Source organism: Tasmannia lanceolata, unplaced genomic scaffold (assembly GCF_043159265.1).
Source record: "Tasmannia lanceolata isolate RefF3 unplaced genomic scaffold, GAP_Taslan_0.1 ptg000019l, whole genome shotgun sequence".
Classification (NCBI taxonomy): Eukaryota; Viridiplantae; Streptophyta; class Magnoliopsida; order Canellales; family Winteraceae; genus Tasmannia; species Tasmannia lanceolata.
Window position 1 is genome coordinate 15,143,390 of NW_027518696.1, and position 14,311 is coordinate 15,157,700.

General features: G+C 38.1%; 1 protein-coding gene across 1 annotated transcript; it reads left to right on the forward strand.

Annotated features, from left to right (window-relative positions):
- Window positions 1-3,343: 3,343 nt before the first annotated feature.
- On the forward strand, window positions 3,344-12,134 carry LOC143853019 (uncharacterized). Its single transcript, XM_077362715.1, has 3 exons — window positions 3,344-4,096; window positions 10,584-10,772; window positions 10,986-12,134. The coding sequence occupies exons 1-3, from the start codon at window positions 3,917-3,919 to the stop codon at window positions 11,376-11,378; spliced, it is 762 nt and encodes a 253-aa protein (XP_077218830.1). The 5' UTR covers window positions 3,344-3,916; the 3' UTR covers window positions 11,379-12,134.
- The last annotated feature ends 2,177 nt before the right edge of the window (window positions 12,135-14,311 follow it).

Here is a 14,311-nt window from a genome sequence, read left to right on the forward strand (position 1 = left end):
TATCCGAATTCGAATTCGGATTCGACGAATATTTAATATCTATTACCGAATTCGTATCCGTCGGATATTGTTCGAATTCGGATATTATCTGTATCCGTTTATCCGGTAAATTCGAACATTTTACTGCAGCACTTTATCTTTTTTCTCCTACTTACTCGAATTAATTTTCCAAACCTTAAAACTAGACCTCTACATTCTCTTCCCAAAATTAACTCTCAAATCCTAAAATATATGAGATCCTCTTCTTCCTTTTAAAACAAAGGCAGAGAGAGAGAGAGAGGCGATGGGGATGGGGATGGGGATGGATGATAGTGTTGGTAGTGGTCTTTGGGTTTTTCCTTTTTTTTGTATATGATGGAATGGGTTTGGGCTATTTTTATTTTTATATTTTTTTCTAAAAAGAATATTCACTTTTCTTATAGAAACAAAAGATAGTGTGTCATTAATAAAAATAAATATTAATGATATTATTAATAATAAATAAAAAGGATTTACTTCTCGGATTCGGATGTTAAACGGATCGGATATACCATTTACCAGATTCGCATCCGCTAAGAGCCGGATATCTCATAAATGGATTCAGATAATATCCGCTTGAAACGGATTTGGATAATATTCGCTTTAAACGGATTCGGAGGCGGACGGTAATCGAATTTCCAAATATCCATTTTCACCCCCAATTGTAGATGCCCTTTTGAACCTCTCCTTATCTTGGATGTTTTATGCTTTCTCTCTCTACCTTTTATCTTTGACATTCAGTTATATGCAATGGTTATGTAGGTCACCAATTTTTTAGTCCCATTGTTTCTCAACCGTTAGCTTGCAATTGCTTTATTTTCTCTTGTATTAAGTAACTCAATTTCATAAGGCCTAGGTAGCTAATAATTTATTTTATGGTTTGATGCCATATTTGACAAATTAGTCTATGTTTTACCATTTGCCTTTTGTTTAATGTTCTAAAAAGCATACTAAATCGGCCTGTCCAACTTGGTTTGACCTGAATCAGTGCAAACCAAGCGATCTTAGTCAGTGAAAGATTGTCTCCCAAACATTGAAAAATCAATCAAAAAATTGCATTTAGAAGTTTGATTGATCTTGTGCCCATTAAAGTACGTTTTGTTGTTCGATCGGTATCTCTGTTCGGACATCTTTGATCGATGCTGGCCTTGTTCCATTGATGGTGGTGGCTTTTGATGGTATTTATTTAAATGTTTAGCTCCTAAATAATACTACTTATCTTATTGTCATTGGTTATTTTGATTACCAAAACAGAGCAAAATTTTAAAAGCCTTTTTTAAAAGAAATAGATAAAATATATTGAGGAAATAGTTTGTGAGTAGCTGCTCACATAAGCTTATCTGAGTAGAGCTCACAAACCACAGGAGGGGCCACATTTTGGGGGTGATCCTAAGCATTCATTTGGAAGGCCCCATCATGGATGGGGTGTGTACCAAATATCAGCTCCATTGGACTATCTTAGGGTGTCCATTTGTGGAGGAAAAAATGGGCAGATACTGTTTGTCCACAAATCTGCCGATTATTTCCCTCCACAAATGGAAGGGTTAGGATGATCCAATGGAGCTGATTTCTGGTACACACTCCATCCATGATGGGGCCTTCCAAATGAATGCTAAGGATCACCCCCAAAATGTGGTTCCCCCTATGGTTTGTGAGCTCTTATCTGAGCAGCTGCTGACAAACCATTTCCTCAAATATATTTTAAGACGAGAATCATTACATGACATGGACCAACTGTGATGGCTATGACGATGAGGTCCTGAACGTTGTTGGTCAGTACAAGTCTAGCATATTGTACCTGATCCCACCTTCTTTGCATACTTGATTCAAAAAATGTATTTAAAAATGTTGCACTGATCAAATGAGATTCAAACATTATTTAATTGTAAGAGTTTTTTAAAATATTTTGTTGAAATGAGCTAGAGAAGGTGGAAAATCACTTACTTGACAACCTAAAATGTCCAAAGTCCAAACACCTCTTCAGAACCCTTTTGATGCCTAGACCTTTGATCAAACATGTTAAAAAGACAATTCAAGGAAGTCTTTAGCATCTGGCATGAATCGATCTTGCGTCTCATATATTTGTTTTGCATAGGACAGGACCATTGCGTCACCCTTTGATGACTCATCTTATAAAAGGCCCCAATCATCAGACACATATGCCATGTGTGCATTGGATCATGGTCTTTTCCACTCAAGATAAGAGCATATTCCATATGCCATGTGTGCATTGGATCTCCGTCTTTTCAATTCAAGACAAGTCCCACAAAGGAAAGCCTCTACTCATTTCCAACGGAAAATGATGTTTTCACCCCCATCGGACCAACTCACCAAGTGCATTTATTATTCCTTTTGTTTTATATTTAAAATTTTTTCATGTAACATTATAAAGGCACTTTGATGAAGATGATGTTTTCACCCCACCTTTGTAGCTGTTTTATTATTATTTTTTTTTTGGGGGAAAAATACACTTAGACCGCCTGTGGTTTCGAACACATTCAACTGAACTCCTAATGTTTAAAAAGTTACAAGTAGACCCGCTGTGGTTTCAATTTGTGTAAGTTAGACTCCCTCAGTTGACGGTTCATCCACAGATTGAAGGGTTAGGATGATCCTATGGAGCTGATTTTTTGAGCACACCCTACTATGTCAGGGCCCATCAAATGAATGCTTTGGATCATCCAAACAATGTGGGCCCACTGTGTTTTTGGTAGTGTTTGGATTCGGGTATGGGGTTTGAAAGCGGGTATGGGGTCTTTATCATTGATAGTGTTTCAAAAGAGGTGGCCTACCTTATACAAATTGAAACCACAGGGGTCTTAGTGTATTTTCCCCTGGTATTTTTTTTTTTTTTTTTAATGTGTAAGGGCATCCTTCACTTCAGCGTTATTCTTTAGAAAAAAGACAAATAAAAGAGGGTGGAAATGCTAGATAAAGGAGTGCAAATCATTCTCCTCCCTTTGGTAAATATCTTGCAAGGAAAATCCATGTAGGGATATAATATATTCTCCCCCTTTTATTCTCTGGTCCACCCCCTTTTAGTGTTGAAAACAGTAAAAAACACACTCAAATGGGCGCCCGGGGGAAGAAACGTGGGCTAATGAATATATCACTTCCCAGGTCTCACAGGGCCTTGGGACATCAAACATGGTCCACAAGTTTGTCTTTTACGCGTCCGTACCGGATCTTTATCACCTCTTTCTTCCATTTTTGAACTTCCTGGAAGGTGCCCTGAAAGTTAACACATGTAAAGACAGATTATAAATTCACACCGCTGTAAGATGATTCACTCCCCTGTTACACATAAAAAAGCGTTAAGCCTTGCAGAATTCGTTACAAGGGATGCGAATATATCATTGCCCATGTAAAAACAGAGCACAATCATTGCCTCGAGTTTTGCCGCTGTTCCCACACACCTCCTATAAAAAATAAAACCCGCTCTCATACGAAAACCTCCGCCTCTTTTCTTTCCCTCCACTCCCTTGCAAACTAAAAAAGAAGAAAAAAAAAAAACTCCAATTTTCTAGGGTTTCTCGAACTCATCTTCTTTCGATTCTTCTTTGATTTTCTTATTAATCTCTCCCTCTTACTTTTAGATTCATAATCTCTCGATTGTTTTTCCAATCAAATTTCATAGATCGAGGTCCGATTTAGGGTTAGGTTATCCATCTCGATCTCAGCATCAAAATTTCATCTTCTTTGAAATTTCTTCGCAGATTATCGAGTCTTTCGCAGCTCTTTTGTTCTTTTCTTTGTCAAATTGTTTATCCTTTCCGGATTTAACCGGAGAGATCAATTTTAGGTTTTGATTGAGATCATTCTTCCAATTTTTTCTCCTTTCCGTATTTAATTGGCGAGATTGATTTTAGGTTTTTATTGAATTAGGAGGGAATAGATAATGGCTGCAGTGTCGATTAACAAGATTGAAAGAGCGCATCAGATGTACAGGGATGGACGGCATGCAGAAGCCCTAGGGTTTTACACAGACGCGCTTGCGATGGCAAAGACTAAGGGGCAGAGGATTGCTCTGCATAGTAATCGTGCCGCGTGCTATTTGAAATTGCACAATTTCAAGAAGGTGCGGATTCGATTTAGCTTTGGGCCATTTAATCTTTATTTATTTGTGATCCTTCTATGACTCTGGCAATTAATTTGTTTCGACTTTCTCTGCTGTTGGCTCTTTGGTAACCTTAAGCTTAAACCTTTAAATATCAAGAAAGAAAAGAAACCACTTATAATGTCCTTTTTGCTTTAGTTCACTGTTAGAAGACTTTGACCCTGAATCTTTGACAAGACTAATGATGATACCAATATAGGCATTTCTTTTTGAAACTAGTGGTTGGCCACATGCAACACCGTGGAGATCTGGAAGGTTTGTGTAAAGTTTGTTTTGCATAAGGGAAGTTAAGAGTGCAGTTACAAAAAAAAATAAAAAATCAATCATAGAACTTGTTTTTGTTAGCGCTCACTTTGGTCGTTCAAACATGTTTGTTATTTCTGTCATTGGACTGGGTTTAACTGGTTGGCTCTATTGGAGATTCATACAAAACTAGTTTACCCATCCTCTTACTGATTATTTTATAGAAAAGATGTTTCATGTTTTGATACTATAGTAAATTACTAAATTACAATAAAATGTTAAGGATAGAGAGGGTGGATTTGTGTATGGGGGAGGTCTGGTGTAGAGCTGATCCAATCTTAAAACACTTGTTCAGATCCAGGATGACTTATTTTAGCTCTTTAGGATTTAAGCCAAATAACAACTAGAACAACAAGGTTCATGAGAAGGAATGATGCTTAATATGAAAGATGGGAACAAATTCTATCCGAAACATAGAAGAACTCTCTGCTGGATTTAATTTCTCAGCTTGAGGCCTTGAGGATTTGGTGGAGAGATCTCACTTCAGTTCGAGAGTATAGCCTTGTATGCAGATTTTTTAATGCAATCTGAAGATTTAAATCTCTGATTTATGCTATGATTTGTGGACACGGACACGAGTGTCGTGTGTCGACACGGACACGGAGTGTGGGACACGGCAAACCCCCAAACTTTAGAAACGGGGACACGGCTAAAATAGAAAGTTTATGTAATCATGATTTGTGGATATGGATTCGTGTGTCCAGTTTCGACATGGATACGAGTTGTCTAAATGAGGTAAATACAATATTCAATAAAAAAACAGAATGTCACACTTGACACGGTACAAAAACAAGTCCGCACACCCACATTAAGTCTAACACTTCCAGCTATACAAGTAAAAGTGTCCAAAGGAGTGTTGACACGTGTGGACGTGGGTGTCGTGTCGGACACGGCAGGACACGTGAGTTGGGAATAAATTCGAAGTGTCGGCCAAATCATAGGATCTATGTAATACGAACAATCCTCTGCAGATTTTTCCTTAGGTCTTATAGATCTAAAGTGGATACAACTCAGGAAACCGTGGATCCTGGTGAGGAGAACTCTGAGCTAAGAAAGAACGTAGAAGAGCAATGAGAAACAATCTATACTCTCAGCAGGATTGTAGTAATTGGTAACCTGGAATTAGAAGTGTTTGTTCTTGAGAAGAATCACAGATCTGTGCTAGCCTTTGGTAGAACTCGCAGATCTATATGGGTTGTTATCTCAGGGAGTGATGGATCTCAAAAGGATAGGAACAGATCAATGGCAGTTGGAAGAGCAAGAGGAAACCGAGACTAAGTTGTTTTCAAGTTTTCAATGAAAGTACCTGAAACTTCATTCTTCTAATCTCGAGCAGATCAAGTCAGTTCCTTAATAGATCTATATGTAATGAGATCTCAGATGATCACTTTAAGACAAATCGGACGGAAGTTGTTGCAAGAACAGAGAAAGAGCAATCGCCTGAAGCACATGGCAGCAGGTTCAGCAAAGTGAAATGTGCGGTCATGTTCAATGAGATCCTGCAATCTAATTCAAGATCTGAATTTTAAAACTCAGATCTTTCTTGAATTTAAGCTATCAAAGAAAGTAATAGCGTAGATCTTAGGCAGAAACAAGGGTGGATTCGAAAGAGAGAGAAAAATCACAGCAAGAACATTAAGTTGGGAGAGATTCATGACAGGAATTCAAGGATTGAAACCCAAGAACAAGAATGACTTTTATTCAAATGTCTAAAGGAAACAAAGATGATACCATTCGAAAAACAAAACGGAGAGAAAGATGGAGAATCATACTCTGAAATTCTCTTCCCATTCACCTTCCATGGAGGTGAGTCCTCCTTGAGCCCAAGGCTCGTCACAAAAGGAACCCAGACTCTCTCACAACTCTAAAATCTCTGTCAAAACTAAAATTTACACCCTACTAATGCCTATTTTTAGGAAAGGTAAGACGTCTCTAGAAAAGCTAGTTATTGCTAGCTGTGGGCCACCCGTAAATGGCGATGTAGCAAGGGAATTAGTTATGGGACAACTTTCCCCCTTGGCGATGTGGCAACTCACTTGCTTGTCTATATGGCAGCCCATTTTTTCATTTATTTCAGCCCCTACCATACTTTATTCGACCAACCCTTCTATCTTATGATTTCTTTCTTCTCTCCCTTACCCAATTAAAACATATACTCACGTACACATACACCAACCTATCTACACGCTTGAAAGAAAGGAAATAAACCTATCTAGCCTTGGTTAAGTGTTGCCCATACTCTTTGGCTGGGACCCACCATACATCATGATCAAAGATTGAGTGATACACCTTTTCTTTGGTTTGGTAAGGACAAGGAGTGGCGCAACTGAAACTCGTATGTGTTCAAATTTAAAGGCGTGAATATTGTAGATCATTTATATAGTTATTGTGGAATTTTTTTTAAAAAAAAAGACTTTTCAAGATAAATCTTACATATAGACCATTAGAGCCAAATGCACAAACACGCCCACATGTGCGCTCACGCACACACGTATACATGGATTCAAGCTTCTAGCTAAATGTTTCAGTTTCCGCTTGCACTCACACGTAACTCTAATGGAATTGTTTTAGTACATAGCTGGTTGAATGTACATGTGATGTGACCACCGAAACAGTCGAAACACGATAAAAAACGTCGCTCTACAGCGCTCGTGATCATCATACAATTGATTTTTCTAAAAAAACTAAAAACAGTTGTAAATAAAAAATCAAAAGAAATGTCGAAAATGATATCTACAAAGTCAGTGCCTTGCATCAATCGATTGTTCTTCTCAGTCTCCATCTTCTTCTCATTTTTATTATTCATCAGATCTCCCACCAACATGAGCATATCATGGGCTGCCGTCGAGATCATATAATCATCGCAAAAAAACAGCAAGGTAGTAACTCTTTCTTCTTCTTCTTCGACCAGAAACTCATTTTCTCTTCGCCAGTTGGTGGTAAAAGGACAGGAAAGAAAACCTAACCCGTAATCCCTATATCTTTGTCTTTATAAAATGGACTAATACCAGTACTACCATATTTTGATAGTGACGATACTTTCTTCATTGTAGTCTTTATCTTAAGGTTAAGTCAAAACTGGTTTGATAATAAGATGGTTCGGTTTGTGAGAGTAACAGATGAGTTGAGAAAGGGTCAAGAAAGGGTTATAAATCGATGGGAGGTTGGTTGGTGGTAAGTTGGTTTAAGGTTAATTTCTGCAACAAAACTAATTTACATGAAAACCTTTTGAGTATCAGTTCAGATTTTACATGTAAATAAGGGAATGTCCCCCATTAGAATTCACTAAAAACACTCCCAGATCTAAATTCCAAAAGAATAAATAGTGAAATTTTCAGTTCTAGTACGAAATCCATTTTTAGGGGTTGGGTCAAATTATCTATTTTGCCAATTTTAAAAGGCTTAAAAATTCAATTATACTCAAATATGAATAAAATCCATAATCGGTGAGAAAAATCATTTTTCCCCTAATATTTCTAGTTGTTAACCAGTGCACAGGGGAATTTTCTAAATACATGTCAGTTCCTTTCAAAATAGTACTCTTTTATTAATGAGACCTTCTATAGGTGTTGTAAAATCTATTTCATTTTTGAAATCCAGTGCTCTTGGACTTTCCTTTGAATATCCTCTCTTACCTTCCAGGTAGCGAGGCACAATGTCTATAAAACCTAATGCTTCTACCTCCATGGCCAAACCAAAAAGGGACCAAATTGGGCACTATAGCTTGGAAGAAAACTAACAATGAATGGGAATGTGATGAACTGATTCTTTCATGGCACGACACATCACACAACGGTTAATGATAAATTGTTTACTATGAATAAGTTGATCCACAATTAGGATATTGTCAAGACATGTGTTCTAACAGAAGGCAATAATACGAGGAGATTGGATAGATCACGAGTTGTAAGAAGGTGTGCGCATCTCACCAATCCCCAAGTTGCAGTAAAAGTATCTTGATATAGCAAAAACAAGGGCCAGATATTAAATAATCTTGTTTTAAGAGATTAGAGAAGAAGAAAATAACATGAAGTAGAGAGTTGGAAGGGAAGAAACCAAGGGGTGTTCATCTGGTCTGTACAACCAGATATCGGACCGAAAAGCACCCTCACAATTTCACCAACTTGTCAATAATGAAGTATTTGCCACTCGTAACTCCCCCTTTATACTTAAGAAAACTCTAATAACAATCCCAGCCATCAGTCTAATCACTGCCACACATTAAATTAAGTGAAAATAAAATAAAAGATTCAACTACCCATACTAAGTAATGACTTAATTTTGTGGCCCCCCACTCTTAAGTCAACTATACACAAACCAAAATAAATAAAAGAAAACATAAAAATACTACTTCATCAACGCCTCGACTAAACTTGTGCCCCTGCATAAGATCTTACCGAGAAAGAATCCTTAGGGGCCGTTTGGATACGCGGATTTTAGAATCCAGGTTTTTAGTTTGAAAACAGTGTAAAAGATGGTTCACAATCAAGCTGTTGTATGCTGTCCTGGCCAAGGTTGCCAGAGCGGGAATCGGAAGCGGGAATCGAAACGAGAATCGAAAGCGGGAATCGAAGGCTCCCAGGGAAGAATCCTACTCAAGGTTGCCAGAGCAGGAATCGAAAGCGGGAATCGAAACGGGAATCGAAGCTGGAATTGAAGGCTCCCAGGGAAGAATCCTGCTTCCTTGGTCCTGGCAGCGTTTCTTGGATTTTAAGTAAGAAAACCAGGTTTTAGAAACCTCTCCCCCATCCTGAGATTCCTAAAATTTGGTTTTCTTACTTTAAATCCAAGAAACTCTTCCAGGACAGCATACAACAGCTTGATTGTGAACCCTCTTTTACACTGTTGTCAAACTAAAACCCCGGATTCTGAAATCCGCGTATCTAAATGCCCCCTGAGTGTTCCACTTCCCATTGGAGCTATCTTGCCCATCTTTTCTTAGCTATGGTTTGTTTGGTTCAATAATTGTGGAACATAATGACATAAGCTAATGAATCGCCTTGCACATGAATTATCAATATACATTCTATTGTAAGGAACAGACATTTGCATTCGTTAATGTATACAAATACAACTTGTAAAATCATGTCAGTAATTTGTAATAACATAGCCATGAAATTTGTAGACAACCACACAGTTTATTTTCACGCAGTTAGGAGTAAAGTACCCTGCAATTTATACTGGTGCGGCTATGGAGTAATGCTACTGCTTTTTTTTTTAATGGTGCTACTGCTCTTTTTTTTCTTTGAATGAAAAATGCTACTGTTCTTAAGCGTAGTATAATTTTAGGAGACACCAGTTATGTGGGAATCGTTCAATCATCCTTGATGATAATTAATTGATAGGTGCCATTTGTAAATGCTTTTTTAACCACAAATTTCTCTCACTCCTTTCTTCAAATTACCCACCTGATTGTCATGAAATTACCATCAGTCTTTCGACTGCAAGAACTAAGTTACCCTTTTTGAAGGAATGCCTTTTAACCTTCTTGTTGAAAAACCATGGACATCCTCACTTCGTGGTAAGTTTCTAACTTCTCTGGTGATTCAAGCCATCATTCATTCAAGGTTTTAAGCCCTTGTGGCCTCTTCACAATTTCGGTTTTCCTCTTTACTAGGAATTTTGAATTGCTATTCTAAAAAATGATGCCTCTAACCAAGATGCAAAATAACATCATCACAAAATTCCAAGTTATAAAATGTAGATTGAGCTGGTATATGATGTGGTGTCTGTACAACGGGGGGTTTAGAAGCCTTTAACCTCAGTCTCTTATTTTTTGAGACCTTTTTTCTACGAAATTTGCAAAGCCTTTATTAAAAGCTTCAGCGTGACATTGGGTGGTGTATGATAATTGATGAGTAGACTTGTTTAATATGGACATTGGATCCTTGCCGTAGCTTTATCCAGGTAACATAGAGAGACTTTGGTTTTAGCTGTCTCGGATGATGCGAATGGGCGCATGTTTTCTTGAATCCTAAATACTGTCTCATCCAAACGTAGAGAGGGCCTCAAACTGTGCAAACTGGAACTTTACAGCATAGCACCAGGAAACATAAAATCATGATCCATGTTTTCTTTTTTCAGTGTTTGGTTTGGCTTTACACATTTTTGGTGCATTTAACTGACGGGCCTACCAACACCTTAGGCAGCAGAGGAATGTACATCGGTGCTTGAGCTGGATCATAAGCACACTGGAGCCTTGATGCTGCGTGCACAAACATTGGTCACCCTTAAGGAGTACCAGTCTGCTCTATTTGATGTCAACAGGCTTATTGAGCTGAACCCTTCATCTGATGTGTATCAGAACCTACAAGCACGAGTCAGAACACAATTGGTATGCTTCTCACCTGCTTTATTCTCCAGGATTGATTCCCTAAATGTCCAATTTGGATGGATTCAGTGTGTCACAGAGATTGATGCTTCAAATAGTATTGCCCATTCATGATTAATTGGCTTTGGCAATTGAAAATTGAAACAGCAATCGGTGATTCAATTGTGAATTAAGTCTGCTGGCTGTCTAGTTTAAGGATTCTTTTTACTTGTGAAGTCACTTGCTCCCATAATTGAGTCGGAAGAAGAAGAAGCACTGGCATCTGAGCTTCAAGAAGAAGAGGCAATGGTTTCAAAGGCAGATGACGATCACAAAACTGAGCCTCCAAGCACTAATCCCGAAGTTCCCATCACTCAGGCTCGCAAAAATGAGCCTCCAAGTACTAATTCCGAAGTCCCCACCACTCAGGCTCAAGACTTCAAAGATTCATCTGATTTACATTCCAAAGGATGGGAAGCAATCCCAAAGCCAAAGGGTCACACCAGGCTGGATTACTCACGGTGGGATGTGGTTGAAGATGATTCAAGCGAAGAGGAAGAAGAAGAAGAAGACTCACAACCTCAGTATCGGTTCCGTGTTAAAACTGTTGGGGTTCGACCTGTGAAGTGAAGGTCTTGTCAATAGTAAGTCGTAGATGAATAGAAGGGTGATAATTTCATGGCCATTATGATGGTCTCCTGCTTCATGGGGTGCGAACCATAACTCTCCACAGAAAAGATTGGTACGACTCCCAAACTGACTACTTCCAAAAGCTTATAACTTTGATGAGTAGGAGAAAGATCTGTTGCCATCGTTGTCGTGATTATTCTAGATAGAAAAGCTCTCTCATAATGCAGAAACTAAACTAGTAGAAGTTGAGATCTCTCTTGAAGAATGAATCCTCATTTTTGAAAAGGCTTCATTATCTTTCGTATTGTTGTTCACCGCCACCATCACTGAAAAGCTCTGCTAAATGGCCAAAATTCATAGTTAAAAATGAGAATAGGAGGCTCGATTCAGCTGCATCCTGATCGGAGTCAAACTTCAGCTGACTTGGAATGTCTACGTGGATGTGTTAAAGGCTAAAAGTTTGGTTCCATGCAACTTGGATCTTTGTAGAACTTTCTTGCATGTTACGGTGGTTCTTCTGTTGTGCTGGAGTGATTGCTTTGAAAGTAATCTAGATGGATAGAGGCCTCCATTCATATGAAAGTTGAGGTACGAACAGGGCAAATAGAGGAATTGTAGCATCCTGGTTGCTGTATATGTCCATTGACTGGGACCGTGTATATGATTCGAAGATTCACATGTTCAGGTATCTTCCGCAAGGTTGATTTTATATTTCTTTTATTTCAAAGAAAAAAAAAGATATGGTTACAATCGTAAGGTATCTTGTATCTACATTTCCTGAACTAGGGTAATCTATGCAACTTACCACATGATGGGGCAGACTGTTTTACAGTTTACACCTCATGTGATTATGAGTGGGGTCCAATAATTTATAATCATGCCTACCATATGTGGGGCCACAATTTTATATCGGGCCCACTATCTCTACCCAGGCCCATGCATTAGGGTGGGGGCTACCATTTACCCCTAATGTTATTGATGGGTGGGCCCTGCAATTTTACACCCATGCATAGCATCTGCCCCGGAATACTAGTGTACCATTATATCGGGCTATCCACAAGCAATATCATGTCATGACAATTAACTTATAAAACATTACATGAGTTTGTTTCCATACTCATTTTAAGTGGAAAAATGGGTGTATAATTTGTTTTATCCCATATTACATTGAAAGGAACGGAGCCTTAACAAAATAATAATCCAAAATCTGCTAGAAGATACTACAAAAAAAAAAAAAAACCAGATTCAGGGTTAGTGGCAGTTTGAAATGGTCACATGCCTAAAAAATGGGCTACAATATGTTTATTTTAGCAGTCATTTCAAATTGTGGCTTCCCATAGTATCTCTCATATTTTCTAATGGCAGTTGTCCATCTGTAATAACCCCTTTTTTTTTATCACATTGCCTGAAAAAGGGAACATTACACCATCTCATCATGCAACTATTATAACAAGGCGAAAAAAGAGAGATCCATTTTTATTTAGGGCAAACCGCACAAGTAATTCTCAGAGCCGGTCTAGATTTCCAATGCCCGAAGTCTATCAAGGGCTATTTTAAGTAAGGCTGCAACTTGGGTCGCCCGACCTACATCGACCTGACCCGAAATAACCCGAGTCAAGTTTGGAAATCATGGGTCTTGAGTTGAGTAGGGTTTTAGGTTGAAAACCCCGGTCGGGTCGGGTTTAAAGAAAGAAAAAAACTCGAAACCCGACCCGACTCTTATAGGTGCATTGGTTTTTTTTATATCTCCTTTCTAATATGCCCAAATGAGAATTCTAACATATTGATAGTTGTCCATGGATGTGTGTGTTTTAAGTCATGATTTATGTCAATTAAATTAGCCAATCCGTTTTCTTTGAAGTTTCTTGTCTTTATCAATTTAAATAGATTCTTAGATTATGCTTTCTACTTTCGATTTTTCTAGTAGTTTTCTTATTTAGAGCTGTAGATTGTAAACCATATGTTGGACCCCTTTGTTTTGGTCACATTTGTGGTGTAGGCTCTATGTGGACCCCAGTTTGCATGTTAAGACTATCACAATTTATGTTTTACATGATATCCAACAGATTTCTGTTGAGTTTCTGTGCGACTGAACACATCTTTCTATATTTTCTGTTAGTTTCTGTCAGGTTTTCTAGCAACAAAACGCTCATCTGATAGGTTTTTTATCAGGTTTCTTTTCCTTTTCTTTCCATTTTACCACGTCAATTTCCTTCCATTCCCGACAAGTGAACAGAGCAAAAACCATTTCGCCTCCAAACACATAATGGCTAGAAATTGATTCCCTTATAAATAGAAACCCTTCTTGAAAGGTAAAACTTCTTCCGGACCCCTTCTCAATCAAAAGGCCGACGACGAATCTGACTTCCTCTCTCACAAAGGCATTTCAATTTCCTTCATTCTCTCGGTTGCAGTGCTCAAATGTAAAATTTCCCCATTCTTCCGAAAAGGGTTTATTGGGCTTATGCAATCCATGTCTAGATGGGGTTTTGTTGATTTTTCAAATTTTTATTTAGCTAAAATTTGTGGGTTTTCTTCGTTTCGACCCAAATCATGTTTCTTCGAATCCCTCTCAATGCAACGTGCTCTCCTTGTTTTCTTGGTTTTGACGTAATGTTTTTTTACATCTTTTTTCATATCTTAACAGTCTTTAGGTAACATGAGCAATCTAGCAGCGGCATGATCATCTGCTTTTGGACGTTTTTTCCAGTCCCTCTTGGGCGAATTTATTTGGGTTTTTTTCCGTAGTGCTATGATATACAGAGGATTGAACAGTACTTTTTAGATGGTGTTCAAATCATTCCATGGCTTTATAACAGAATTTGGAATGTATTGAAAACGGTTTCTATTTTCAAATTATTGTTTGTCTATAAGATAAGCTTCTAAAACTGAATGAAACCATGTTTATGATTTTCTATATGCTGCCTAGGCTT